The 27,687-nt window shown below is 41.8% G+C and overlaps 1 protein-coding gene across 2 annotated transcripts; it reads left to right on the top strand.

The window, feature by feature from the left end:
• The first annotated feature begins 145 nt into the window (after positions 1–145).
• On the top strand, positions 146–27,638 carry ppp2r3a (protein phosphatase 2, regulatory subunit B'', alpha). Of its 2 annotated transcripts, none has more exons than XM_062439735.1 (12): positions 146–3,201; positions 19,567–19,851; positions 20,208–20,311; positions 20,535–20,637; positions 20,897–20,971; positions 22,677–22,920; positions 23,413–23,461; positions 23,549–23,638; positions 23,747–23,922; positions 24,071–24,189; positions 24,306–24,412; positions 24,655–27,638. In XM_062439735.1, the coding sequence occupies exons 1-12, from the start codon at positions 424–426 to the stop codon at positions 24,749–24,751; spliced, it is 4,227 nt and encodes a 1,408-aa protein (XP_062295719.1). In that variant the 5' UTR covers positions 146–423; the 3' UTR covers positions 24,752–27,638. The 2 variants fall into 2 exon arrangements, with proteins under 2 accessions (XP_062295719.1, XP_062295720.1); XM_062439736.1 differs by lacking the exon at positions 146–3,201 and adding an exon at positions 17,783–17,959.
• Positions 27,639–27,687: the final 49 nt, after the last annotated feature.

Genomic DNA, 27,687 nt, shown 5'->3' with positions numbered 1-27,687 from the left:
TGCCTGTGGAGAGAGAAGGAACCGTACAGCTGTTATTTAGAGGCCCACATATTTCAGACAGAATCCTTTGCCTCTGCAAGCGAGTTGAATCTTTTAAAGCTGTTTTGGGTGCAGGAATGAAAGGATATCGACATTCGAAGTTATTGTTATCTTTTCAGGTGCTGATTGCCAGTTTTTTGTAGAATTGTATGTCTTTGAAAATTGGCACCATTCAGTTTATTTATTTGGCCAAGAAATACTTTTTCTCTGCAAGATGATTCGGTACTTGGATGTAAACTGTTTTTCTCTCTCAACTGACGGATTTTCAACAAAACATTAAATCCTATAAGATTTTTTTTGTTGAAGCTACATTGTCTCTTTGATACTTTAATATTTTTTTGACCTTCATATGCCCTGACAGACTTTTTTTGAACATTGGTCACCATGGCAGCAGCCTATCGTGTAGTGGTGAGCAGTGTGAGCTGCTACAACAGTGTAGTAGTGGACCGGCGCACTCACTCCCATGCTGTGCACTACTGCTCGGGGCCATGTGGGGCACTGTCCCAGGGACTCGACTGTACTGTTGCACATCATGGAACCTGCTCCGAGCTGCTTGTTTCACCTGACCCTGAATACACTGACCTCAACAACTCACCCATACACACCCGGAACATTATCTCTCAGCAGCTTCCCAACCATGGTAAAATGAGTGTAACCATGGATACTAGTTATAATGGTGGTGTTGCTCTTGAGAGGGCAGGCAGCAGTGGTAATTTGTCTGTAGGGGAGGACAGCTCCGCATGGAAAGGTAAAAAGACCCCTAGTTGGGGAGGATCAACTGGAAACCTGAGCTGCTCTAGCAGTCTGAAGGACATAACTGAAGAGGCCATCAACCTAGCCAGCGGTAAGCTCAAAGAGTTTTCTTTTGATAAGCTCCGCCTGTCTTCCTCCAGCCACGTCACCTTCCGGAAAGGTCGTAAGGTCCGTCCTGACTCTTTCAGTCGTCGCTCCACTGATCTTGAGATCATCTATGGCCACTTCAGCTCCAACATCACCACTAATGGAACAGCTAATGGCATGACAAATGGCACAGCTACTTCTAATGATGAGAACCTGCCACCTTTTGTGCTAGGAAAAGGGGCAGGGACGGAGGAGACAAAGCTAAAAGGCAATTCAGGCACATTATCATCCATCACAAAAGTGGGTGGTGGTTCAACAAACAGCCTGGCCAGCATCAGCATTGGGTCACTGGACCAAAGTCTGAGCACAATGGCCTCCCTGTACCGCAATACCCTGGGAGATGAAAACCTGATTGCCCGTCTGCTGGAGAAGACGTGTGCAGAGGTGGGCTCTGGGGGAGCGGGTGGGGAGGACATCCGTGCCTGCCTTGACATCTTACTTAAATGCTCTGAAGACCTAAAAAAATGCACTGACATCATCAAGCAGTGTATCAGACGCAAAGCTGGTGGAGGGCCTGAGGATGGAGGGGCCAGTCCTGACAGTGTGTACCGGGCCATGATGGCCCGACTCAGCTCGTATCTGAAGAGACTTCCTCTGGAGCTGGAGGGGATTGGAAGCTTGGGAGGCAGTGGGCAGGGTGCACCTGGAAGTGGGCATAGTGATCTGGCTGAGCTGCTAAACAGTCTTCATGCCCTCCAGCAGGGTCCGTTCTCTCCAATATTTGGCAATGAGCAACCTCCTCGCTATGAGGATGTGGTGCATTCACCTCCCATCCCAAAGACTGTTACTCACTCTGCATCTTCTAGTCCCTCCTCTGTTTCATCTTCCTCATCTTCTTTGAAGTCAGACTCCATCCATACAAAACCAGTCCTAAATTCCTCTTCCAGAGCCACTCCCCTCACCAATGGACTACAGCATCCACATCCTTCTATCACACAACACACACTCTCTCCTCCATCTGTCATCTGCTCTCAATCCAGCTCCTCTCCGTCCCCTCACCATACATCCCCCACCCCTCCATACACGCACACTCCACCAGCATCCCCTATGGAGGCTCTCTATATTGAGGAGGAGGAGACAGATGTGGGAAAGACACTAGAGCAAATAACACATCATACAAACACTCCAATCATAGGGGTGACCAACTCCCAGAACAAAAATGGGACTGTGTTAAGTCAACACATGCACCTATCCCAACCACACACACTCCATAACTCTTCAAATAGTTTGTCATCCAGCACTGGCCACAGCCCCTCTTGGCCTCCCTCCGCCCCATTAGCAGTCTCAGCACCCAAAGTTGTCACACAGAGGAATGATGACATTGACAAGCTTCTGTTGGATTTGGAGAATCTTTCTCAGAGTATGAGCCATCCCAGAAACACTGAGCCTCCACTTCCAGCCAAGACCAGGAAGAGAGAGGGATGTCAGGGAATCACCTCCAGTGAATCTCTTACTCAGTCCAAAATGGCCCAGTTCCAAATCCAAAAGCCAGCCAGCCACCTAGCCATGAATGGTCCTACCACCAGGGCTGCCCAGGGTCTCACTACATCCCAGGGAGAGAGCAATGATGCTGTGGTGGGAGAGGAGGAGGATGGGGCTCTGCTTCTGAGAATCCTGGAGAGCATTGAGAGTTTTGCACAGGAGCTGGTGGATTCTGGGGCAGGGAGCACAGGTAGTGCTGAGAGGAAAAGTGGGAAGGAGCGGGAGGTTATGAGGCTCTTGCAGGACACGCTGGCCTCCACTAGCAGGCCTGAAACCCCTGTTGAGAACACGAACACACCAGCTGCGCCCACTGCTCCATCAATTCACATGACAACAGCCCCAGCTGTACCACCAAAACACTCTCTTGCACACACACCTGCAGCTTCACCTGTTCCAACATCTGTATCTGCAGTAACTGAAAATGTGGGCGTGGCTACATCTGAACCTGCACCTAAACCTACACCCGATACTGCCCCCAAACCTCTGCCTACACCTATACCTGAACTGACAACTGAGGTTACAGATAAAGTTACAGAAGACTCTACAGGTGAGGCTGATCCAGAATCCATCCCTGCACCTGTAACACCTGCACCTGCAAGCTTGCATTCCTCCACACACTCACCTGAACCTACACCTGTGGCTGCACCTGAGGCTCCAACTCCTGTTGCCATCTCAACCACAAACGCCATAAGGGATGCTGCTGTTACTGTTGCTGACCCTGCTGCTGTGAGAGACACAGGTTCAACGCTCCTCATCCAGCAGACTCCAGAGGTGATCAGGGTAAGTGACAGACAGACCTTACAATTAAAAATGCTGTCAAATGCACAAACTAATGTGACAGAGACAGAGATGGACATTTACTGTATATTACAGTTTCGCGTGGGTATACAGCTGCACATTATTACCCATGTATCTGTCTGATTTTATTTTTTCTGCAGTCAGTTGTTGCATTTAAAGCTCCTCTTAAAAATAGACATTCTAAGGACTTACCGTAAAGTACATCTGAGACTTTAGTGAATGTAGTTATTTGTTGTGTCTGGTGGGGAAAAAAACAGTAATTGCTGCATCCAACTTTCTCTGGCTAAAACAGTAGTTTATTGCTCTGACATGTCACTTCTGTTTTGTGGCGTATGGCGCGATACATATCCATTGCAAATCAGTAGTCTAAGGTAAAGTGTTAAAAAGTGTTCTCTATTAGTTGCTCAGTTTTTGATTTTGGAAGAAATGACATGCAGCTTTGATTTAATTCACTGTTTTCACTGCAAAATAGTAAGGATGTTTAGAATTAGGATCCTTATAATGTATTGTAATATGTGGCATCATCTAAATATATTTTGATGCCATAATTCTGTATGTGTAACATTTAGAGGCATTCATACTGTATACAGACTTACTGACACACAGAGACAAAGAGAAAGACTGATTGAGCATTAGCATTAGACTGAGAATAGATGATTTGAAAGACTGCCTCTATTTGCTTTGATACGTGTCATTTTGAATGCCTGGGCGAGGATTTTATCACTTTGACACAACTGGGTTGATGCCGTTGTAACTGATGAGGCGTGATAAATAGTGTTCATTAACCGCAATGAATACCCTGATACAATCTCCCTATCTGGGCTTGAATAAGAAGGCTGGCACTCTGAATCATGGAACAGAGCAGCTCATTGTGTTAGGAGTGGCTCTTTGATTACTTTTTGTAGTTTATAACTTGTGTTTTGTACTGCAAATGTGTTTATGTCTGCACGTGTGTGTGTTGGCTCTCCTTTCTTCCCTGGGAAATATTTAAAGGTAATTAAGGGTTGTGCTACAGAAGGAGAGAGAGGGTAAGGGAATTGGAGTGTGTGCCTCTCTCTCAGTGTGTGTGTTTGTGTGAGTTGGTGTGCAAAAGGTACTGATACTGCAGTGAATAAACTCAGAACTCAGGGGGTTATCTCTTATCTCTGATGTGGGTGTTCAACACCACATTGTGGATTTAATACCGACACAGAGTATTGAATCAGTGTCGTCTGTTTTTCCTTTCTTTCTGCCTCACTGCCTTCAGATTTTTTTCTTTTTTTGGCTTTTATTAATTTGCTTATTTTTCTGCTCTTCCTCCATCCTTCCTTCTCCTCACCACTCTCCCGCCACTGTTGGTGTGTGTTTATTTACTGAGCTGTGTAACCTTATGCCCTGCTGATATGTAGGGCACCTATTTATGAGGTTACCATGGTAGCTGCCACAGTCAGAACAGAACAGCCAGCACCCGAACACATCATTAGACGATCTCATTTCTCCTCCATCCTGGCTGACTATCTATCCGTCTTTCTTCTCCTTTTTTGTTCTGCTTCTCTGCCTCCACATCCCTTGTAGTCTTTTGCCATCCTTACATTTGTCATTCTTTCTTTCCCATCTACTCCTTCTTTCCTGCATATGGGTGCTTTTTTTCCCTTTTCAGAATCAAGATCATCTTGCCAAGAATGTTTACACATATTAGAAATTTGACTCCAGTTTAGTGGCTCTCAATGGACAAGTAAAGAATAACAAAACAAAAATATATACAAAAAATGACCAACCGTTCCTGTGAACTGTAAATTAAATACAAATAGTGCAAAGAAGTAAAAAGTGCAAGGAGTGATTAAATAAATAATAAATGGTTAAAAAAATGATGTTACTTTATAAACATACTTTTTGTTTTTCTTCTTCTTAGTGCCTTTCACCCATGGTCAAGGAGTTAGTCTACGTTGACCACCACTTCTGGTCCTGTCCTTTGATTGGCCGCTGTGTTATTTTGGGAGCACTGAATAACAGTTGTTGCTGTGTAGAGGGCAAAGCAGCCCAATGAGAGGTGCTGATTGGAGCTCAGCAGGAGGGGGTGTGGGGAGGTGGGGTTGGAGGTGAAGGGGGGTGGGGTGGGGGGCGCGAGGTGGGATAGGATGTGTGAGGCGTCTGCTGGCACACTGAGTGTTAACGGTATCGTTACCCTCCAAACCCCTCCACCCATGGCAGAACTAGGTGTGAGGGAGACCTAAATCTGTCCACCCCTCTGTACTATGGCATCCCGCTAACAGACTCACTGTCGCCACAGTGTAAATGGACCTGCATAAGTGCGTGTGTGTGATTGTGTGGGTTTGTGCACGTGGGTTGTGTGTATATCCATGATTTCATATACTATATGTGTGTGCATTTATGTGTTTGCATATGCATACAGGTGTATTCATATGAATCCCATTTTGGTAATTTATGCATGTTTAATGGAGCATGTGTGTATGAGTGTGTTTGTTGGCCCGAGGTAAGTTGACCTAGTGCTACTGTGGGTCACAGCTCAGTTTGGGAATAGCTCTTTGACACCCAATACTGGCTCTGGCACTCTGGGAATTATGCTAATATTCCTCAGCGCCAACCCCGCCCCCTGCCTCAGTTGCACATTAAACTGCCAATCAAACTGTAAACAAGGCAAGCCCTTTCAAACACAAGTGAGAAAACGACCCTGCGCTCTTATACAGCACCACTTAGACACTCCACCTTGGAGATTTGTAGCTGTGTTTCGCTTGGCACTGCTTTGGCTTTGATGGGAAGTTCCGCTAAGCCCTCTGGGATGATATTGGTCCCAGGCAGTAGCATCCTCATCTGTGTGTGCGTGTGTCCACGTGTTTATTGTTGATTCTGCTGCTGACAGAGTAATACAGGGCTTTCTGCACCTGTCAGAGCAGACCCATTAATCTCCATGGAGACAAGGAAGCCAGCTGATATAAATCAGAGGCAAGGCCATAGCAGTGAAACTCAGCAGGGGGACATTGCAGCAGTGATGCTGAGAGTGGAAATCTGTTACACGGTGCAATATTTGTGGTACTTTAGGTCAATGGCCTTCCAGTGGCGGATACTCTTTCTTTCTCATCCTTCTCTTTTTTTGGGAAATATAAGAAGAGATATCTGAGAGCATGTTTTGGGGTGGGGGTGGGGAGGGGTTCAATACAGCCAATGGTGACATGATTTACAGACACACAAACACTCCTGGCTGTATCCAGAGCTGCCATTCTGATGTCTTAATTAACCCACTGCTGATTTGAGTGTTTCACCAACTGCTGTGGATGTTTGGCCATGGTAGAGTAGCACTGGTCAGTTTAACCTTATTCAAGGGTGGAAGGTTTCCCCCAGGAAACTGGTGGGGAGGTGATAGAGCTTTACTCTTTGGTATTTTATATCAGGTTGTATTATTGTAATTGTGACATCCACTGCTGTAATATTTATAATGCCTAACTTGTAACTGGTAACAAATCCATTCATGAAGGACGTTTTACACTGAAATTAGGGATTTGCATGACAAAGACCCTTGTTAAAGTGTGCGTTAATTGACTTGTTTTGCCAGAAAACATACAAGCCAATATACAGGGTGTCCATAAAGTCTCTTTACAATTTAACAAATGTGTTACAAAAGCAAGTGAATCGACAAATCTGTGGAAATTTAATCATTTAATACACCTCTATATGGGCACCATTAGTTACACGAAGCACATCAAGATGGTACTTGATTTCTTGCCATGTTCGCTGTAGCATAGCCTCATCAATGGTGGCAATGGCATCAGTGATCTTTTGCTTCAAGTCGTTGATGTCCCGTATCTTTGTTCGATACACGATACACAGATGCAATGTGATTAAAATCTTTGATAACCACTGAGTACAAAGAACAAACCTTTTGTAATGAATTTTTTTAATTGTAAAAAGACTTTGTGGACACCCTGTACTTTACTTTCTCCAAGCAATGAATGCAACAAATAAAGCGGCAGACACAAAATTAGATTTCTCACTGGCAGCGTCAAGTCTAATTAAAACTTGAATTTGCCTCTGCTCACATCCAGACAGTTTCAGCTACCTGTCCAAAGAAAATCATATCTCAAAAGCACACCTAATAAAAGTAAGATTAGCTTGTGGATGTACGTGTATTTCACAGTCACACATCTAAACATATTTTATCTGAAAATAACTGTGCAATAACAGTCATCTTCTGTTAGTCACAAGCTTCATTAAGGCATTCAGGATTTAAGTGCCACTCAAGGGCAATTCAGTATTGAATGTGTTGCTAAGAGAGGGATGAGTGTTCCTCTTTCTGGCTTTTCCTGTCTGTATTTTTTAACCAGATGAGGGAAGTGATCTGTTGATCTTTAAGACAGAAACCTGCTACTTTTTGGCACGGGGAACCTTGACAAAAGACAATCGGATAAAGAAAAGCATGGAGATAGGGGGGACATAACAGGAAGAACAGGAAAAGCAGAATGTATGTTGGAGACAGCAGGGGAGAAGAAGTTTTTTTTTGTTGCTTGAGAAGCTGATGAAGAAAAAAGAGGAATTCATGCAGAGCTAGAGAAGAAGAGGAACCGTTGTTAAAAAAAAAAGAAGAACGGAGAGTGACAAAGAGAGAAAAAGAGAATCATGGTGCTGGGGGAGGGTGATTGGGAAAGCTGGGCGGGGGGCTGCAGTGTACAGTTGTTGACTCTGGGTCGGTGGAGGATGACATCATTTCTCGGCTGCTTCCACAGGAAATAAGGTCACAGCAGGAACCTCGGCCAACCGGGGAAAGACGCCCGTTTCAAGCTAGGTGCACAAGCACACAGATGAATGCATTCATTTATAAGTACACACACCCACACACACACACACACACACACACACACACACACACACACACACACACACACACACACACAAACACACATACAATGCAGCAATGCAGACAGGGGCCTGTGTTGCTATGTGTGAGATGAGTTTTCCAATACAGTTCATACCATCCAAGGTTAGTTTGAACAATGGAATATTCACCTCCTAGCCCTTTGAAACACACACACACACACACACACACACACACACACACACACACACACACACACACACACACACACACACACACACACACACACACACACACAGAGAGAGAGAGTGGAGATCATTAAGTTTACACATTTGGCTGGGTCATATTCGCACACACACACACACTTTTACACACACACACACACACACACACACACACACACACACACACACACACACACACACACACACACACACACACACACACACACACACACACACACACACACACAGTGCTTTTAAGCAAGTGACATCATGATTCACCACTCCCAGTGCAGGCTGGGATAAAATCCAACTGCTGTTCCCAGTTCAGTGCACTCTCCTGGTGTGTGTACACTTGCACAGATGCACACACATATGCAAGTCTGACTTTAATCCAAGTCACTTTTTCATCAGAAAATCAGTTTTAACTTAGTGGGAGGCTTTGCTGCGTAACTGTGTTGGCCTCCCTCTGTGTCGCCATGGAAACCACCACAACATGTTTACAAGCAGTAGGAAGATGGTGGGACTCCCCTTCCCCAGAATACCCCAGTTATGCAGTCTGATTGGCTGAGGGGGGCTTCCTCAGAGAATCATGGCACCAGGGGAGATCAAATGGAGACAATTTTTTTCTTTTAGGTTTATTTCACTATAGTGTGTTGTTGTGGGTGTAGCTGGTTGTGCTATGCTTACGTGCATGTTTCCGTGTGAGAGAGTTGTCTTAACTTGGTTGTTTGCCAATGTTCCAGAACATAATGACTCAGTAGAAGCTTGGGTGTCACCCAGACCCCCACCCAACACCCTCCATTCTCCCTGTCTGACCCTGTCCTCCCTCTCCCTTTGAACTCGCCCTTCAGCCAGCTCCACCCAACCTGGGCGGGTGGTTTCCTCCAGATTATTGCCTCGCAGCTAAGAAACTCTCACCAGTTAATCATAAGAAGTGTGTCAAGATTTTTTTTTTTGTCTGAAAATGTATGCCAGTGTGAATTCCAGATGAAGGTCCAGATGCTTTTTATATTGGCTTACATCAGTTTGTTTTTCTTACATTATAGTCTCCGTAATACCTCAATAATGACAAATTTGTACTTTTGTTCAAGTTGTTGGTATGTTAATGATACATTGAGCTGCGGTTTCCTCTTTGGTGATCCATAAGCATTTGGTTTTCATCATACAAACCCCACACTCTATCAGCCAAGGTGATGTCAGGATACTTGGCCTGAATAAGATGAGATGCTGGAGCTGACTGCAGCACAGGGCATCAAAGGCAGCAGAAGCCAACATCCTCTGTCAGATCCAGAATCACCTGCCAGGCTTGACAGTTAGACAGTTCAGACATGGTAACAAGCAGGGAGCTGCTACCCTCTAGTGACTGTCAGTCCCTACTGTATTATGGGGTTACTGTGTCAGCTTGCAGGCTAACCTCACGCCTGTTTTTTAATATGAAGAGGATCTATAGCTCCATCTGCAGGACGATCCGTGAACTAACAGCAGTGTTTCAGGATTTAAATCAGTTTTCTTGTCAAAGTAGATTTCCACATGCTTGTGTGTTTTATGATCTACTTTGATTGCTTTTTGCTTTTATCTTTTTTTTTTCAAGAAAGTACATCACTGAAAACTGCCCTGTGTTGCAACAGTAACACAACCTTTCATGATTGTGACATTATGATGAAATGACCGCTTGTAGGAAAGGGTGGTGAAAAAAACGGTTCTTTGATTGATGAAAAAAGATATGCAGTGCAATGCACATGCAATGTAGTTGGGACTATAAGAAGTATTGTACATAGGTTGTTGTCGTATATCGCTCATCTTGACTTGTGTTTGATGAAATGCAGCATTTCTCTCTCCTAACATTCCTGTCTATCTTTACTCTTCTATTTGAAAAAAGAGAGGACACAGGTGCTGATCTGCTCTGCCATTGGCTGCGTGGAGTCTCTTACTGCACTTTAGTGACAGCTCTCTCGCTACAGTTCCGGTTTGAGAGCCATCACTATTGCTGATGTGGGATTAGCTCACTTACTCTAAATCCTAAGATAGCCATGGGAAGGTAATGCAAAACTTGCCCTCATAGCAATGTGTATAAATATAAAACACCAGGCTGGCCTATGAAGGCTTGGACTTTGTTGTTATTTAACATTGCTTGTTGACACGCTGCTGTTCCTGCTGAGGGAAGTGATTCAGCAGGCAGTTTTTTGTATGATGTAGTTGGGCAGTCCTTCTTTAAATAAGCAGGAAAGTGATGCAATAAGTAAAAAATTCCATAAGTCTTGTCATGGCAGTCCGCCATTGATCCTGTTAATCCCCATATGTTGGCAGTGCCAGTGCTTTCAATTTCAGGTCTATTTTTTGTGTTTTTATGTGATGCAGTTGTTCAGAAAGACATACTGTGGCAGTGCATGTAGAGTAGAGACTGGCAGGCTGGTATTGGGTTAGCGGTGTTTGTGTTGGGAAATATGCAACAACAAATTGTAATGCAGTGAACTACAAACATGTTTTGGTTGATTTTACATTTAAGTTAAATTTTATTCAGATATCCATATCAATTCAAATATATAGTATATGGATATAGTTGTATTTTCAAGGTCTAGAATAAACCTTCATGTTCAACATATTTTAAGGTTTCAACACATTTAAACTCTTCTACAAATTATGAAAAAATGTTATCAATAATTCATTAACTGTTAGCACAATGCTATTGTAGTGTGTTACAAATACGATGGGTTTACTGCTTATAAATCTAAAATAGAGTGGTAATAAAGTGTTAGACTATAGTACTTAAGTTGACCAAAACATTGGACTGATAGCTGCTTTGTATTTAAACTTGTGATGTTTTTTATTACGGGACAGCTTCTGCTTCCCTTCAGACCTCCACAGCAGCTGTATCTTTAACTGTTCCCAGGTTGTACTCCTCTGTTTCGGATGTGAGGTAGACCGTGGCCTGCACTGATTCACTTCATCTATCACGGAAGCAGCACTTGAACTCCGTTCTTTCCCTGCAGTTAAGAAAGGGAGGGAGGTTCCCAAGGCAACTTAGTGTTCGTGTGTGTCCATATGTGTGTGTGTCCTTCTTGAGAGGAAGTGAGACTGGGAATAATGAATAGAGCAGTGATGTGAACTGCGTTTCCTGCTGTTGGCACGGTAACCCTGGGAGCATTCCACCCGCCACTCAATCCAGGGAAAGGGTTATCGCCATGGAGATGGCATTTGGCATGCCTGGTCTAAAGTGAGTGTGAGTCTATAATCACAGAGTTGGGCAGGAGGAGTAGCTTATTTCATATGATATCAGGTTTAAGTTGAAACTTTATTTATCCCAGTGGGCAGTTGGTTTTACTGCAAGCAATAAAAATAACATTAAATAAAAATATGAGGCTGACATTCATAACAATGCACACTTGCCAGTGTAGTAATGATTACCTCTCACAAAAAGTCTGATTTGCGAACTTCTTTGACTTGAACTGGAAAATATCTGACAAGTTGCATTATTACATAATTTGTTTTAACGGTCAAAAAGCTTTGATTGTGAATGTAGCAATACAAACACTAATTTAACTCGTCCCTCAACATCTTTTCTGTCAGTCCATAATCTGATCAGCAGTTATGGTATGGCTACTCTATATTGACTAATTCAAGTCTAAGAGTATGTCTCTAACAAACCCCAAGTGCTGTCGTTGGGATTTCACCTGGTAAACATCAAACCAAATCCATATTATATCTAGGATTCAATATCTAGGACATCAAAAACATCAAAAATCTAATTTAGCCCCTTACTACAAAGCATCAGAGATGACTTAGAACGAACAAACTGTCCCTGTTGTCCCCTACAGTGAAAATTAGTTAGTATTTAAGGCTTGGTTGACTAGGTGCATGAAACCTTTTTAATTACTTTCTTTCTCACCAAATGCACTAAGTTTGGAAATGGACCAGAAAAGAAAAGAACAATAATGCTTTAGTAGAACAAACCATAGCTGTAAACACTCAAGTTCAAGACCTTCCATATATCAACAAACACCACTCAAATGTGCACAATAGTGTTAAAACCATCACCATCAAAACTTGTAGCCTATTTCTGCCTGATGGAAGGCAGCCACATCCTTCATTTCAAATCCTCAGCCTCTCTCACCCCAATCTGGCATAATCATCTGTTCTGTATAAACAATAAACCATTTATTTTCTCCTATTGAAACTGAGAGTAGCCAGAATTGTAAAAATGGTTTGTTTGACCTTTGACCTTCCGAGAGAAAACAGTTCCGTGTCTCTTCTGATGGAAAATTTGACAAACAAATCTAGCATTAATTGGCAATCCAATTAACATGTTTTCCATGACCAGCAATCCCTGCAAACCCCCCCCCCCCACAATGCCTAACTGAGTAAATGCAATTCTCTGACAATGAGATGCCAACAGTGTTAGTATTTTGATTTTTACTTTCAGTTTACTGTTAGTTTTGCATTTTATTTGGTACTGTTATTGTTATTTATTCTTTGCGTCAATCACTTTGTCTTGATATTGCTCTTGTGAAGTGAAAAAAGTGAAAAAACATAGAAATACAAACAATTTTTTTTCAACATGGTTATAGATCTACATATCTATATATAATTTGATGAAACTTGATAATTCAAACATAATTGATAGTAACAGGTGTGGTTAATGTGACTGAGCAGTCCAATTAAATCACTGGTAATATCTCTTCTAGGTTATCCACAAAATCTACCAAATTGCATTTTAGTATCCTTCCCGACATTATGCATGCGTGCGTGTTGTCAGTGTGCATGCATGTATATGTTTGTGAAGTCTGCCCAGTGCCTGAAGCAGAAATAAACATGAAATCAGTTGCTATATTTACACAGATAATTTTACACACAGCAGAGAGCCAATTTCATAGGGCAGTTGTGTGTGAGTGTGTGTGTGTACATGTGTTTAGGAAGTTGTTATGTTCACACTATTCAACTTTCCCCGAAAGACTGGAAGAAGCAGTTCTTGTTAACTAGATCCATTGAGACATACACAAACACACCCCCACAAACACTCACACAAATGATATACCATGACAAATTAGACACATGTATCAGTGCTCATGTGCTAATTAAACCCTTTAGGAGGGCATGTGTGTATGTCCAGTGTGTATTGAACAGTTGGATAAAAACAGCAGTTGTTGTTGGACAGCTGATCCTCCGCTTTGCTCCCTCTGGTCTTCCCATCATGCATTTTTTTCATCAACGCCGTTAAGGCTGCTGACTCACCTGCTGCTGTAGCAGTGGGGTTGGATCAGGTCTTTGCGGTGGGCGGAGGAAATCACACAACACTCAACACACACATACACACACACCTGTTGCTCAGCTCCCCCTTCAACTTCCATCAGCCCTTCTGTTCTCCCTTTCCTGTTTCTCTCAGCCTCTCTCACTTCCTCCTCTCTCTTTAACGCAGCATCTTAAATGAATATGCTAATTTTGAGGGAGATAAGCATGTTGTTTAAATGATATGATCATTGACATCAGAATAATCCATCTGTCGTTATTGGATAACATGCTGTGTGTCCAATCAGCATTTAAATTATTATTATTATTCATTAATATACATGTATTCACACTTAATTTAACTATATGAATTTTAGATGACAATAAGATGAATACAAACTTATAACAGTAGGTTTTTGTTTTTATCAAATGTTCCAAATGTTTTCCATTAGATTTTCACTGCCTTGTACAGTAAATGCCCACATCTTTAAAGCTCCACATCCCCACTTGGTAATGTAAACTCTAAATGTGCAGTCTCCAAGCCCAAGTTTGACATAACTTACCCATATGACATCACTATGACATCATCAGGGTCATTTCAGATTTAACAGGGGTCCCTCCAGGGCAACAGTAGGAGTTATAGAACTGTTTTCATAGACTTAGTAGCACTAAGTAGTGACAAGTAATGCGATCTTCATGCATAACATATAATCTGTCAAATAACTGTAGGGAACTAAGTGAAAGGGCTTCACATTTGGCAGTCAAAAGTTTAGTATTTTTTCTAATATGTCACCTGCAGTTGAATTGATTTTCATCATGTGTTAGAATAACACAACACAGCTATTATAGTCAGCCACCTGGCATTTCAAAGCAGCTATATAATACATTATAGTTTTCATACTGTAGATAATTTAAGTTGCGTGACATTTGAATTCCAGGTTATTATTACGTAAATCTTATTGATGTTGCATGTAGCAAAAATAAATAAATAAATGAAGCCATCATGCAGAATTGACCCACACGTTACTACTGACCTTATATATCCCTCCCAGTGTCCCACTTTCATGTGACCTGAGCAGACTGCAGCTACATTCTCACACATTTTAGTGGAAGATCTCAGAATCTTTTAAGAGCTGCCTCCAGCTTGTCTCTGGCAATTGACCCTTCTCACAGTTTTCACAGCTTGGTAAATTACCAGTTTTATTCATTTTGGTGCAATGTCAGCTTAGGTGGCACATGTTTGAAATGGTGGCATGAAGTTTAACACTGGTTTAAGGGGCAGGTTTTAGGACCAAGCGGAGAAACTTCAAGAGGGCAGGGTTACACTGACTGTCAGTCAGACAGGAAAAGAGCACACAGCTGCCCAATGGCATCTGTTCTGGCTCCCTTTACACACACAAACACTCACACTTACATGCACATACACACACACACATACACACACATGTATCTCTTTATACAGAGATTTATGATATCACATGTGCATCACTGCAGTTGATGAGGTGCTGCAGAGGAAGTTGAAAAGTGGTGGAGGGAACCTAAAAGGAGGGAGAGGGAGGAGTGGGGTGTTCAATATAAAATGAGGGGCTGATGAGAAGACAGTTGTGCACTCTCCAGATCGTGCTCATTTGTTGATAGACACTAGATACTGATTGTATAATGTTTCCCTCTGCAGCATGGAGGTGAGAAGTGTCCAGAAAGATGACAATGTGTGAGAGAGAGTGTGTGTGGGGGATCGGTATGTGACCTTGGCTTCAGTACAGAGTCCAGTTGTTCCAAAGAATGCAATAGGGCGTACAGGGAGCTGAGAGGAGTTACCCTAAAAACCCAAGGGGACTCACTTATTTGTCTGGAAAGTCAGTCACATACACAGGCACATTCTGAACTTTTCTCTATGTCCAGTGTGCAAAATTGCTCTGTTAGTCATCTGTTACTCACACACCATGTTGGCATGGAGGAAGAGACATTACATAGTGATGAAATACACACTGATACATGGGTCACAAGGACAGAATGAACAAGGAATGCAAATGATGGGACATCCTGGAAACATGTTAGAAAGATAAGAGTAGTAACATTTTTACAACAACAACCCCCCAACAAATTACTGTATGAATTGCTGAGTTGTTGTGGAAAAACCAAACAATTCCAGTTTTAGTATTTTTATGTTTTTGTATTTCAAATGTAAGATTTTCATGGCACCTTAAGCATTTAGTTTTATGACTCCAGGAATTAGAAAATCACTTTCCTCTGTTATTGAAAAGGTTTTACCTAAGACCAATCATGTCTTTCTTCTTCTTCAATCAACCAAACACAGTATATCCTGCTGTTTAAGGAGTGATCATAATCATAGAGCCCAGTATAGCACTAGAGGGCACTATACTCTCCTTGTCCACTGCTCTGAAACACAACCACAGTGGCATCTGTGTTTACTGTGCCAATAGATTCTGAGAAAGTGACGGTTTTCTTTTCTTTGACAGTCAGCGGCAAGCATTGATATATACGGTACAGAATGTGTAAACGGTTACAGGAAGACATTTGTTGTAGTGTCCTAGTGTTGGGATTTTAGCTGAACAAGTTTAAAATAGGTCATGCCTGTCTGTCCTGAGGGGATCCCCTGTTGCTCTCTCAGTGCTTTATCAGGCTTCAGATTGGTGTTGCTTGGCACTGAAGAAATGCTGGCCTGACCTGACATAGCTGGGATAGAGGGCGGACTTGGGGCGACTGGCAGATGGAGGATGTTGTTTTGGCAATTTATACACTAATCTATTTATAGTCACTATTAATCAGCTATCACCATCTATGCTAATTTAACAGGGGTGTATTCATCTTTATGTTTTTACTTCCAAGCATGGTTTAAGAATTCAACCACCACTACTGTATTTTGCACTTACTTATCAAAAGCACCAGGAAATGAAGACAAATCTTACTGCTGATGTCAGAGTAGTGCTAAAAGTATTAGGCAATAAATAAGTATTTATAATAAGTCAAATGACAGAAGATGAATCAGTAACAATTCTGATAATCGAATTTCTGCTTCAAGGTTTTTAAATGTAAGGTTTTTTGCTTTTTTCAGTTTGTTCTTCAGTATTAGACACTTATTTGATTAATTGATGAGAAAATTACCTGAAAATAATCTGAAGTTATTTTGATATCTAATTAATGCTAAACATTTCATCTTTAAAGTTTCTCAAATAGATTAGCTATATTTCTCTGTGTTTCTCTACTATGTGATAGTAAACAGAATATTTTTAGGGTTTCTGGGCTTTAACTCATATAAAACAAGCTAATTGAAGGCATCCCCTTGGGCTTCAGGAAACTGGGATTGGCATGATTAATTGGTTAACCCCGTAATCATAAAGGTCATCATTTGTTGCAGCTAAATTGGACTGTTGTGATTAGCATTTTTCATTTTACTTTCTGATATTTTATAGACTAATTGCTTATATGATTCTTCATTAAAAAATGATCAATAATGATACTAATCATTAGTTTCAGCCTTAAATAATTTCTCCATCTCAAATGACCTCTATGAAAATATTTCAGCTTACCTCTCTCATCGACTCACATGGAAGCACTGACCTAAGCTTCCTGTCTGCAGTAAAATTATTTTAATCAGAGTCACTTTCTGTTGTAACTTCCCACAAGCTAACTTTAGTCAAAGGCAGGGGCTGAGGAGGGCTCAGGTCCTGCAAAACACTACACACAGATATGCAACATGGCAGCAGCCCTCCCCTCCCCACCTCCCACCCTAATGCTCAGGACAGCCGGTTTGCTGTGCATGTGTGCGTGTTGCCAGACCCTGGCATGGCTCATGTTTCTCAGTGCAGTTTGTCAGAGCTCAGCTTGGAGCAGCAGGCACCAGTGAGACTACACCAAACACATGGAGACAGGGGGGACACTGCAGGTTTTCTACCCCAGAGAGAAGCTGCTGTTTGGTTTTGCCATAAAAACTGCCGGGTGCCATGGTTCTACCTCCCGGTCTGCACATTAGCACGGAAGTCTTAAGGAACATCTCTTTGCGTAGACATACTGCTGGATTACTGTGGTACGGGACACATCTTTGGGAGCCTGTGAATACAAGTGGAGTCTGGAGGAGAGAGATTTTGTGAATGCGTGATTGCCAAAGAACGTTTTGCGTGAAATCACACTCATGCGGGATATTCCTCCACTTTCATGAGGTGTTTGACCTTTTTTTGGTAACTGGATATCTGAGTTCTTAAGTGGACTTCTTCATTGCAGTCCAGTCTTTTTCATTTCACTGGTTATTTGGTTGCTGGACGGTGCTGGTCCGTCTATAGCCACCGTGTCAGTGGCCGTGTCTGGTGGGGGGTTGCATGTCTCGGCCCCCACCATGATGATCAAGGAAACGTCATTACGCCGGGACCCTGACCTGAGGGGAGAGCTGGCCTTTTTGGCCAGGGGGTGTGACTTTGTCCTCCCATCACGCTTCAAGAAGAGACTCAAGTCCTTCCAGCAGCAACAGGTCAGTCAGTGCAACGAGCAGGATGGACTGGGTTCAAGTTTGAACGTGAACACAAAATGCAAACTCATGAGAAATATGACAAAGTTAACACAGACGCAAAACACAGTCAAAATACGTAATTGTCTCTTAATGATTATCTCTTTCCTTGTTTCTCTCTGTTACACACATGAGCAAGCATGGATGCATCATATATGAAATGCACACACATGCAGTAAATGCATCCTGTTGCCCTCATACACACAGAGTGACATGCCGGGGAAGACAAACTATTCTGAGGCAGATACCAGCAGGGTATTAATAGGGCAGGAGGTGCAGGAATAGAGTGATAGAATGAACGCTGTGAAGGAGAGTGGGAGGGGGAGAACCGCTACAGCTGTCCAGCTCAATACACACAGTATGGAGGCCTCACACACTAAACACAGCCGGCACCAGGGAGTTCCTGCTGGACCACACTGAAGAGTTTTGATTTAAGCTGTGTTAATTGAATAGCGTTTTTTATTGTCATGTCATCTCGCTTTGTTGTTGTTACTACTGTAAGTTTGTGTCTTGTGAAATAGATAATAGAATAGATTGATAGTAACATGAGGAAAAAGATGTGCTGGAACTGTCTGAAGCATTTTTCCTTTTCATCTGTCCTGCTTTCCATTGGTTTACTAAAAGAGAGCAATAAAACATCTTTGAAATAAAGTAAAACAATGAACATATATTTTTAAGCTCTACAATGTCCAACCAATTCCACCTAAACTAGGACAACTGATGTTTTCTCATGCATTTCCAGCATACAATGCAGCATGTCCCATTTTTTGCGATTAAGAGTGCTGTCAAATCTGGTTTATTTTCTTTTATTAATGGGCATATATACAAAGAATAAGGATTTTTAAAGCTGGAAGGGCTTCAAACCATCATAAATACAGTTACCCACTACCATTTACTTGTGTGTTTATTTAATTTAAGGTGGCTGAGATGAGGATAAATTAAGCTTGACTGCAGAACTGCATAGTCTTGATTGCTACAGGCTTGTGTCACCTGAGGCAATTCTTTCCAGTAGTTTAAAGCAGCCTTCAGCACTGACTGCTTTGTACCTGCCTGACTGACTTACTAACCCATTGTAAAACAAGTCCCTTGTTGTTTGCACTGTATGTATGACTCACAGGGAGTTTCCACCACATCCCTTACACAGGTCCTTTATCCTCAGAAAGTGAAGCTGGGTCTTTTCTGCACTGCTGGGGAAAATTACTTCTGAAAGTAATTAGTTACTTACTTAGTAACCTACCCTGAACTGAGTATGGAGTTAGGTAAAAAAGTTTTACATTTTGATTAAGTCAAAAATCATGTAGTAATGTAAGTGTGCTGCCATTCTTAAAATGCATTGCAAGTGTATCTCTGATTTGTAACAATAGGTTAGTTGTATAGTGTGGTTGACATCAAACATAGCTTGACTTTGGTATTTCAGTCATCAGCATGTTGTCTGTGTGAGATGTTGCAGGATTTTCTTTATCATTCTTTTTAAATGATGGTTTAAAAGAATTGCAAATATGATGCGTAAAGTAATCACCCTCAAGCCTGCCTGTCCATTCCCATACATGATCTCTCTTCTCTATTTTCAGGTCCAGTCCAAATCAGAGAAGAAACCAGGCACACCCCCACCAGCCCCTGCCCCGACCACAGCTACGCCTGCCCCCACACCACGCTCACCCAGCCCTCCTCCGGCTCCGGTGATAGTCACCCCTCCTCCCCCTGCCATCAACATTCCCAGGTTCTACTACCCCCATGGGCTCCCTGCCCTGGGCCTGGCCACCAACCACGATGCAGCAATTGCTGCCATCGAGACGGCCTTCACTGAGTTTGAGGAGGAGAAGGCTGACATATATGAAATGGGCAAGATCGCAAAGGTCAGCAGTTTAACAAGTGACATAATGTTTTTATTCTTCTTTTAAAGGTTTTAAATGAAGAGATTGTCATTAAAAAGACAAATTAAAAGGTCAGCATAAACATTAACTTTCAGGAATATGTGAGATCAACATAAATATTTTAAGTCTCACGTTGATACGACTACACTGCTTAATTCCTAAAGGTTTTTTGAATCCAAAGATCATTGCACAAACAATGACCTGCTTGATACAGTGTTGTTTTATGCTGCCACTCCCTTCTGAGCAGTGTGATCACTGATTCCAGGAAAACATGCAGTGTAGTACAGTACAAGATTGTTTTTCAGGGTAATGTAATGGTAATGTTAATTGTGTTTCAGGCATGCAGTTGTCCACTTTACTGGAAGGCCCCAATGTTCTACGCAGCAGGTGGTGAGAGGACTGGCTTCGTCTCTGTTCACTCCTTCATCGCAACCTGGAGGAAGTAAGACAGAAGTCGTGTTGATGCCATTTTTTTCATAAAAAAACTGATCAGGTTATGATATTAACAATTTCCCACCAAAACCCTCTCCTCTCCTCTCCTCTCCTCTCCTCTCCTCTCCTCTCCTCTCCTCTCCTCTCCTCTCCTCTCCTTTCCTCTCCTCTCCTCTCCTCTCCTCTCCTCTCCTCTCCTCTCCTCTCTTCTCCTCTCCTCTCCTCTCCTCCAGGTTGTTGCACAGTTGCCACGATGACGCGTCAAGATTTATTAACTTGCTAGCCAAACCTGGTTGTAAATACTTGGAGCAGGAGGACTTCATTCCTCTACTGCAGGTATGTGGCATATTAAGACCAGTCAACACCACAAGCCATTTCTTAATCCCTGTAAGACACTTGTGGTTGGTCGCATGTACAACTTAATTCGGTGAAAAGCTTAGACATGGAGGAAGGGCTGTATAGAAAGGTGGCACAGAATCATATGTGATGACAAACATTTATGCAAACATCTCCATGCAGCCTCTGTATATTTTCCTACAAATGTGCCTAAATTATGTTTTTTCTGTTTTTTCTTGTTTTGTATTTGTGTGTTTAGGACATAGTGGATACACACCCTGGGCTCACATTTCTGAAGGATGCACCTGAATTCCATTCCCGATACATCACAACGGTAAATAGCAAAAAATAAATAAATAAATATAGAAACATGAAATCTTCCAACCAACAGCAGCTCAAGGTTTTTGCTTGGTATTTTTTCAGGAGAAATTCTTTTGCGACTTTAAAGTCCTGTGTGTGACAGGTTGCCATGTAGGCCGTTGTTAGTATCATGGTAATATCAATACCACTTAGTCCCAACACACCGCTTCATGTTTAATTAAAATCACAAAACAATCAGCAGCCTAGATTAAACATTAGTCAGTGTTGCACATTATTAATGTTGTTATGCACACTTGATGTATTATACGACACATGCACACAAATACTAATTAAACTAATAATAAAATGGTTAACAAAATATAATTTACTGTATTGATTTCATTGCAAAATGACATAACATTTTACACTGTGCAAAGCATTAAATTAATAAAACCAAGAATTCACAGGTGAGTTTGCCATGTACACAACTAATATTTTTAGGGAAATGCACTGTGGCAATGGTAATAAGGTTGTGCAAAAAGACATGTGAAAAATAAGGATTAGAATTAAGATGTTCAGTATTTAATATCACCTCTAAATCAACTCCTCCTACGTTGTCAGCAAAACTGCTTCCATACACATCTAGTAACCTTAGCAGACTCTGGCTGCGTGTGTGTGCGCGTGCGTGTGTGTGAGAATATGTGGACCGGGACAGCTGCAACACATGTCTCAGAAGTTAAGGGTTTGAGGCATAGAAGTACAGAGATGCAGAGAAAGGCCATGCTCTAATGCGCCAGCGTCCAATGACATCACGGAAACACTGATGCCCCCTATAGCTGGCTGAAGCAGAAGCCCCGACCCTCGGCATGCCCATATTAAGACACTTCCTTCAGTTTAGGCCAGCTGACCCGCTACTGTATGAGACATTAGTAGCCCTGGGAGGTCCATGTACCAGGAAATAAGTGCTAATCCGCTCTTTACTAAGCCGTAGGGTTGTGTTTCAGGGACAGAGAGCCTGGACCCTTGTGTTTCCATTGTCCTGTTCCATTGTCAGTTGTGGATGTACTGTTGGTCTCTTATTGCAAGGTGAGGAATATGTTTAATAAGTCGGGATGACTGGGCTTGTATGGATTTCATTAGAGTTTAATAAGCTGAAAGTCCATCCAGTCTGACAACTCCCAGTGGCTACATTCAGTTTCAGATGTTGACTTCCAGTTCCCTCTGCCATCTCTCACGTAACTCTGCAAAGGTCATATGAGCACACCTAATTACCTTAAGATTTTTTTTTTTTTTTTTACCCATGATTAAACTTTTACATTTATTACACATTTATTTTTTGTCTTTTTAAAATTTTCTTCTTTTTTGTATTTATTTTATTTGATCATGTGGTTTGCTTTTTGGTCTTGTGTTTTGCGTTTCACTGCTGTGCAATCAATTGCCCTTTGGGGACAAATAAAGTAACAGATTGATTGAAAACAGTAGAGACACATGCAGTAGAGACAAATATTAACATAATTCTCTGCTGCGTTACCAGTGAACCCCCATACGATTCTCTACATGTATAACTTGCATTTAGACTTCTACGTCTACTGTGATCATCATTGGCTCTCTCTCTCTCTCTCTCTCTCTCTCTCTCTCTCTCTCTCTCTCTCTCTCTCTCTCTCTCTCTCTCTCTCTCTCTCTCTCTCTCTCTCTCTCTCTCTGCTAATTAAAACCATTGAATACTGTTTTTATGCCAGGTGATCCAACGGATATTCTACGTGGTGAACCGTTCATGGACGGGCCGTATCTCCATGATCGAGCTGCGCAGGAGCAACTTCTTGCAGACGCTGGCCCTGCTGGAAGAGGAGGACGATATCAACCAGATCACAGATTACTTCTCCTACGAACACTTCTACGTCATCTACTGCAAGTTCTGGGAGCTGGACACTGACCATGACCTCTACATTGACCCCAAAGACCTTTCGAGATACAATGACCACGGTAACTTGAAATGATGAGGGTGCAAACAGGATCCATATGGGTTATCACAAAGTAAATCAGGCCAGAAGCATGAATTGTCATTTCAAAGTGAAAATAAAAAATATTAAATTTATGGCTGATAACATTAAGATGGTCATTTTCCTGGTACTATTTATTAAATATGGTTTGGATGCCAGTAAAGACCCAGAATCAGAAGCAGACTGTCTTTGGATTTGGCACATTTATTTGCTTAGTTTCCATTTTGTTTGGACCCCACTAGCTAGTGCAAAAAACAACAGCTGTTTGTCCCAGGCTCAACACATTCATGCTGCCTGATGTGAAATGCATTACACTGCTAACTGTGTTATATTTCCATGTAGCCAAAATTGTATTCCCTGACTCAGCAGATACGCAAACCACTGTATGCACAAAGGCTTAAAACAGTATCCATTTGTTTCTGTGTGTTTGAACAAAATCACGTTTGCTTATTTTTCTTATTCTCTCCTCTGACAGCATCCTCAAACAGAATCATCGAGAGATTGTTTTCAGGGGCTGTTACTCGGTAAGTGGAAACACGCATGTAAACAAACACAGAAGAGCTGATTATTTCACTGTAATAACAATACTGAATATCTCTGTCTCTCTCCAGGGGTAACGCTGTGCAGAGGGAAGGCAGGATGAGCTATGCTGAGTTTGTGTGGTTCCTCATATCAGAGGAAGACAAGAAAAATCCCACCAGGTAATAGACTATATAGTCTCTTGGGACTATGTGATTGCATTTTTAGCCTGGTTTATGAGTGTTTTGTCTGTTTGCAGTGTGTGACCCTGTTTTCATTTCTCTCTCCAGTATAGAGTACTGGTTCCGCTGCATGGATGTTGATGGTGATGGCATCCTGTCCATGTTTGAGTTGGAGTATTTCTATGAAGAACAGTGTGAAAGAATGGAGCGGATGGGCATTGAACCTCTGCCTTTTCAGGATCTGCTCTGCCAGATGCTTGACCTGGTAAAACCTGAGAACTCAGGTTAGTGCCAGCACTAGCTCACTCTCCCTTCTTATTATCATGTTATCTTTCATTTATCTTCCTTTTAAAGCCACACCCTGCCATGTTCCATTAATCTCCCTTCATTTATTTTACACATACATGGATGTGCTTGTGTTGTTTTCTCCAGGTAAGATAACACTGAGTGATTTGAAGCGCTGCCGGATGGCTCACATATTCTTTGACACTTTCTTCAACCTGGAGAAATACCTGGACCATGAACAGAGAGATCCATTTGCTGTGCAAAAGGTATGAATCTGCATTTCTTCTATGCAATATTAAGCTACAGTGCGGGAGCTGGAAGTTTGAAAGGGTGTCAATACTTGTAAAATACTGACGTTTGTGGTATGCATATGGTGTTCCAGGACATTGACAGTGAAGGTCCCGAGCCATCTGACTGGGATAAATATGCCTCAGAGGAGTATGAGATACTGGTGGCAGAGGAGACTGCAAATGAGCAGCTACACGAGGGGTATGTCACAGACTTCCTGCACATATGTGCATTTTCTAGTATGGAAATGCTGGCATTCCATTATTTAAGTTGTTTTCCTTGCAGTTTAACTTTCATTAAGAAGCTTCCAAAATTACTAAAGGCACTTCTCTTGGTACCTAAAAATTAGTTTGACTGGTAATTATAATGTAATAGGATAGTATTACACATATGCTGTGTGTAGCAGTAGTTAACTTGTTGTACATTGTCTCTTTTGTTCCCAGGTCATTTGATGACGACTATGAATCTGAGGAGCTTCAAGTCTCTGGAGAGATTGGGAATAAAATGGAAAAACTGGTCATATCAGACCTGTCAGCATAAAATTGCTTTCCTGGATTTCCTGGGCCTCTCTTTCTGGAAAACAGACCGAGTGATAAAGGGGCTTTTGGGATGGATGCATTGAAAAAACAAATGGATATAAAGACAGCAGAGAAAAGGACTCTGGCATCTGTCTTAGGATGACTCTTGAGTCTCCTCTGAATGGACTCATGAGTTTTTGTGTGTGTGTGACCGTAAACCAGTACTGTTCTATGTCTGGTGCAATAAGGCATCTGTATTTATACAGAAAGCAATGTCACTGCCTCCCACTCTTCACTTCATCTGAGACAACGAAAGCAACAATGGAGGGAGAATTGTTCAATAAGCTCTAAAAGGAATCAAGAAAAAAAGTCACTATGAAATGAATGTAATTGCCATTGTGAACTCTCTGCTGACAATCCTGCCAGAAGACAATCATCTGAATATGCAGCAACAAGTGTTGCTGTGCTAAAGGTAGATAGTCAGGTAGACTGTCGGTGACACGAATAGACTCCTAATTGGAGAGACAGAAACATAATCATAGTTATAGGCACTGCCATTGAAAACTCACAACAGTCAGCTGCTCAGTTATGAGACACATAAATAGACACTGCCATCAGAAATCTGTCGCTTGTGCAGCTTATCACTGTGTTCCTTGTAAAGGAAGTTGTTAAACCTCTTATCCCCTTCAGTGAGGAACAGTTTGGATGATGGTAACAGCACCTCACTGTGGTCAGTCTGCACTACTTCATGCCATTACTGTCATGAAGCAGAGCCACTGTGCATAATGGCTGGCTAACCTTTCCATAAAGCAGTTCAGTTCACTGCACAGCCTGAGCTGCTCTATTCTTAGTGTGGCATTATCAGTGCTCCACCTCTGCAGTCCCTCTGCAATCTTCTCTAAACCCTGTAAAAAGTCTACATGGACTGTAATGTTCCAGCCATTCACCTCAGTGAGTTAATTCCCCATCAGGTCACAGTGAGAAAGTGCACATAAAATTATTCATGGTTACAGACATATCAAACTCTCTGGTAGAGTTGCCCACACATTTCCATCTCATCTGATGTAACATTTGTAATAACACAATAGTTGTGCTTAAGAAACCCACAACCCACTGTATGTTTTTCACATCTTTTTTGGTAATATTACTTTGCTCTGTTGTTGTCGTCGTTTATGATAAAAAATTTGCTATTTTTCTGCTTAGAAATCTCATTGTCACATAGCATTTGTTTATGAAGCTTTCTAATTTCCATTCTCCCTGTAACACACATACAGTATAAAAAAGCCACCACTAAAGATGCCTCAAAAGGATCTGTTCACCCAAATTATGCAAAAACACATTTTTTTCACACCAGAAGTAGTATTTAGCCTTGAAGATAGGTGTGATTTAAACAATATCAGGTTTAATGACAGTGATGCTACGTACATTGAATGATTACATTTTAAAATGTAACCACAACCTCTCCTAAACCTATTAGTCAGAATAATCCACCCACTGTGAATAGCTTTCATTAGAACGACTTTCTACTGAAGAAAGTATCTGTCACAAATCTCTTGAAGTCTGTTGCTCTTGGATTTTAGAAATGCAATAGTATTGCGTGCCACAAATGAAATTGCATTTGCCTTCATTGTGTGCGTGGAGCATTAGTGTTGAGGCAGAAATCCCAAAGATGACTGTTTTAAAACCTGAGTATAAAGTATTTGCATGGATAGATACCACTAAAGGTGAGTGAGAGCTTATTTTTCTTTTTAATTTTGGGTGAACTGACCCTTTAACTCCATTATTTACTGTGTTTTACTCACAGGTACAGGTGCACGTGTTTACACTGCCCTTACTGTAATAAGTAGAGCCGTGTGTTTGCTTATAAATCACTGATAGAGGAGTGTGTTTTTGGAGTGGAGCTCTCAGTTTCAGGCTGTTTATACGTCATAGTTGACCCCATGGGGATGGTGTTCTCGGGGTCAGTGAGTGAGTGTGTGTGTGTGTGTTTGCGCGCTTATATAACCCTCGAATTAGGAATGGGACAGCTCTTGTCCTCAATGGGTTCAAATTCACTGGCATATACCTCCTGTACTGGCACCTACTGTACACAGACACATAAAAACTCATACAATTATACCCATACAAACACCACTTGCCATTGAAAGGGAGAACAAGAGCTAGTGGATGGGATAAGGCCATAATGACTTTGAGTTTTCCCTTTTTTGCTTCATAGCCATTGTAAATGTGCCTGACTGTATATTAAACTATATTATTATAATAATAACCTAATGATAAGCCATTATAGATATAACGGCTCTTATTTTCAATGTATTTTGATGGTTTGTATTGCTGTGCCACTGTGTGGCTCGGGATAGGGGGGTAAATTATGTTAGACGTGTGTATGTTTGTGTGTAAAATGCGTGGTGGCTTTCGTCAGCAGAAGCGGGTGAAATCCTCTGGAGGACTGGCCTGAAGCTCCGCCAACCTGACAATCACAAAATGATGTGTCATACACAGTAGAAACTTCTGATGTTTCACTGCTGTGGTCACACACACACTCTCAAGGAGACCGGTTCATCCAGACAGTATTTAAGAAGAATTGGTGAAGGCGTTTGAAGATGTCTCCGACTGATAACTTTCTGGCTCTATGCAAAGTGTCCTGGTGCTCACACATGCAGCATCAGGCAAGGAGAGAAGCCATGCAGAACTTTTACCCTAAAATTATGCCTCTACTGTGAGTGGTAGAGGAAAAACTTTTACTTTGATGTACTCTCTCTATGCAGAGTAGGCTGACGTGTTCAAATACTGATGGTTATTGTATTGGCATGATTTTCTTTCTGTCTTTCTTTCTTTCTCTTTCTTTCTCTCTCTCATCCTCTGTTATTTGTTGCTTTTGTCTGAAGTTCAAATAAAGATGTTTCAGAATATTAATCCTCCTTGAAATGTATTTACCGTTATCCACTATTACCTCAGACG

The sequence above is a fragment of the Scomber scombrus genome, chromosome 19, assembly GCF_963691925.1.
Source record: "Scomber scombrus chromosome 19, fScoSco1.1, whole genome shotgun sequence".
NCBI classification, from domain to species: domain Eukaryota; kingdom Metazoa; phylum Chordata; class Actinopteri; order Scombriformes; family Scombridae; genus Scomber; species Scomber scombrus.
The sequence above is the reverse complement of the archived record's forward strand: the minus strand, read 5'-3'. Positions and strand labels throughout refer to the sequence as shown.

Bases quoted from the DNA above. Each gene is read 5' to 3' on its own strand.
- ppp2r3a (XM_062439735.1), top strand. From the start codon at position 424: ATGGCAGCAGCCTATCGTGTAGTGGTGAGCAGTGTGAGCTGCTACAAC. The intron at 20,312-20,534 runs GTAAGACAGAAG...CCTCTCCTCCAG, and splicing joins TTCATCGCAACCTGGAGGAA to GTTGTTGCACAGTTGCCACG. The intron at 23,639-23,746 runs GTAATAGACTAT...TTCTCTCTCCAG, and splicing joins GACAAGAAAAATCCCACCAG to TATAGAGTACTGGTTCCGCT.